Source organism: Carassius auratus, linkage group LG30F (assembly GCF_003368295.1).
Source record: "Carassius auratus strain Wakin linkage group LG30F, ASM336829v1, whole genome shotgun sequence".
Taxonomy (NCBI): Eukaryota; Metazoa; Chordata; class Actinopteri; order Cypriniformes; family Cyprinidae; genus Carassius; species Carassius auratus.
The window spans coordinates 3,398,784-3,400,699 of NC_039294.1; the positions used below are offsets into that span (position 1 = coordinate 3,398,784).

The 1,916-nt window shown below is 32.9% G+C and overlaps 1 protein-coding gene across 2 annotated transcripts in view; it reads right to left on the bottom strand.

Annotated features, from left to right (window-relative positions):
• Window positions 1-385: 385 nt before the first annotated feature.
• Window positions 386-1,916, bottom strand: part of prodhb (proline dehydrogenase (oxidase) 1b) — a 21,872-nt gene continuing 20,341 nt past the window's right edge. For both annotated transcript variants that reach the window (XM_026240633.1, XM_026240632.1), the window contains one exon: window positions 386-1,916. This exon is cut by the window's right edge and continues 175 nt beyond it. In XM_026240633.1, coding sequence (XP_026096418.1) covers window positions 1,901-1,916 — 16 coding nt within the window. In that variant the 3' untranslated portion in view covers window positions 386-1,900.

Genomic DNA, 1,916 nt, shown 5'->3' on the forward strand with positions numbered 1-1,916 from the left:
TAAAATGGGGATATAAATGGATGAGGAATTGTGCCATTTACTTAAGAGCAATTGTCTAGAAATCATTAACTTTGGCTCAATTAATTAAAGCTTTTTATTCATCTTCCCCATATACTCCACAGAGGGAAAGAAAATATTAACAGAGCGAGAGAAACTGTTGGTTAAGCATAAAAGGCTTCATCAGACAGATAATAAAAGAGTAAATTTAATTCTCGCTCTGTATAGGCTAAACACCAGAATTATTAGGCTGAAAACTGTACTTTAAATCGTCTCATCACAACTTCTAAAGTTCATTAAACACATCTTGAGCACAAGAGAGATATCAAGAACAGCAAGGATAAAATAATGTGAAAATAAAGTTCAATTCTTTCCATAAAACAATGTGTTTTTTTTTTTTATTACTCTCAATGAAATCCATAGTGCGATTTACAAGATTTGGCTTGAGCACAAACAAACCACTCGCTTGGAATACATTACATCTGAAATATAATGAAACATAATCGGTTTACAGGTTTATGGGGTTATGGAAATCTTGACGATGAGTGCCTGCACTCCAACTTACCCACAATTCCTCACACCGAGCATGAAAGGTTGCATACATAAAAGATAGTTGTCCAACTCCAGGTGTTGTTATCCTTGAATTCAAGCCATCTTTATCAGAAAGTGATACTGATGAGTTTGTTTATTACTGTTTAAATCATACTTATATTTTTATTATTGGTGTTCCACTCGAGGAATAAAGGTGGGGTATAAAACAGCAGTGCACACTCAGGCATCTGACATTTTAGGGAGCCCTTTCAGAGCCATAAAGGTGCCGGAGAGATGGATGAGAGAAGAGAAAGAGTGCAAAGCCAGACCATCAGTGGAATAAAGAGAAGGGAGCAGTGGAAATGTGAAGGAAAGTGAATTAGAGAAAGATTATACGGAAAGGGAAGAATATAACCTCTCTTTCTTGACCCTTACAAAAATGCACCAAGGTAACAGCAGTCTGCTCTAAAATGCCATTGTTATAACAGTTATTGGTATTGGAATAAAAACTGTTGTTACTTGCTATTAGACACCAGACATAATATTCTGAAAAGTTATTTTGCCAGATAAAGATGACTCTTTGATAATATAATGGGGTCAAAGTGATTTTTTGTTAGGAACTTATGATTTTTGCATTGTGAAACTGTCATGACAGTTCAGCACATTTCCCCCAAATTTTCTAATTATTGTAATAAAAATTTACTTTAAACTGCAATTCCTATATCTACTATAAAAAAAAATGAATTGTTGTAAAAACATACTTGTCATAATGCAAAAACATCCAAAAATGTGTCGTAATAAAAAAAAAAAATTGTGCATTTTAAAAATAACATTTATAATATTGTGAAATATGGCATATTTTGACTTTTTTTTTTTTTTTACAGTGTGTGACATTGTGAGATCCATCCATTAATATTTAATAAATATGTTTGACCAGCTTTGACTTATTTATGCATTATTTGCATTATTTCCTATTATATATTCTTGCTTTGTAGGTAAAATATGATTTGATGAAATTCACCCATTAATACTTGATGAATATGTTTGACCAGCTGTAGGTGCATTGTTTTCATAGTGGACAAAAATAAAACATTATAATTGTGAGGCTAAATGTGCTTAATTGTCATGAAAATAATGCTGCAATGCAGAGACTTAACTTCCCTTTTTTTTTTTTTTTTTTTTTTTGTCTTTCAGGTTAAGTATGATTTGCATTTTGTGAGCATCACCCAATTGTGGTATTGGATTCAAATGGATCCCATGTGCATTATATCTTGAACAGCCTGGGTGAGAGTGGAAAAAAATATTTACGAATGGATGGGTGAACAGGCAAAAAACAAGTGTAAGGAGTCTCTGGTGAGAAGCCGAGTGTGGTTTATACAGCAGGTGTG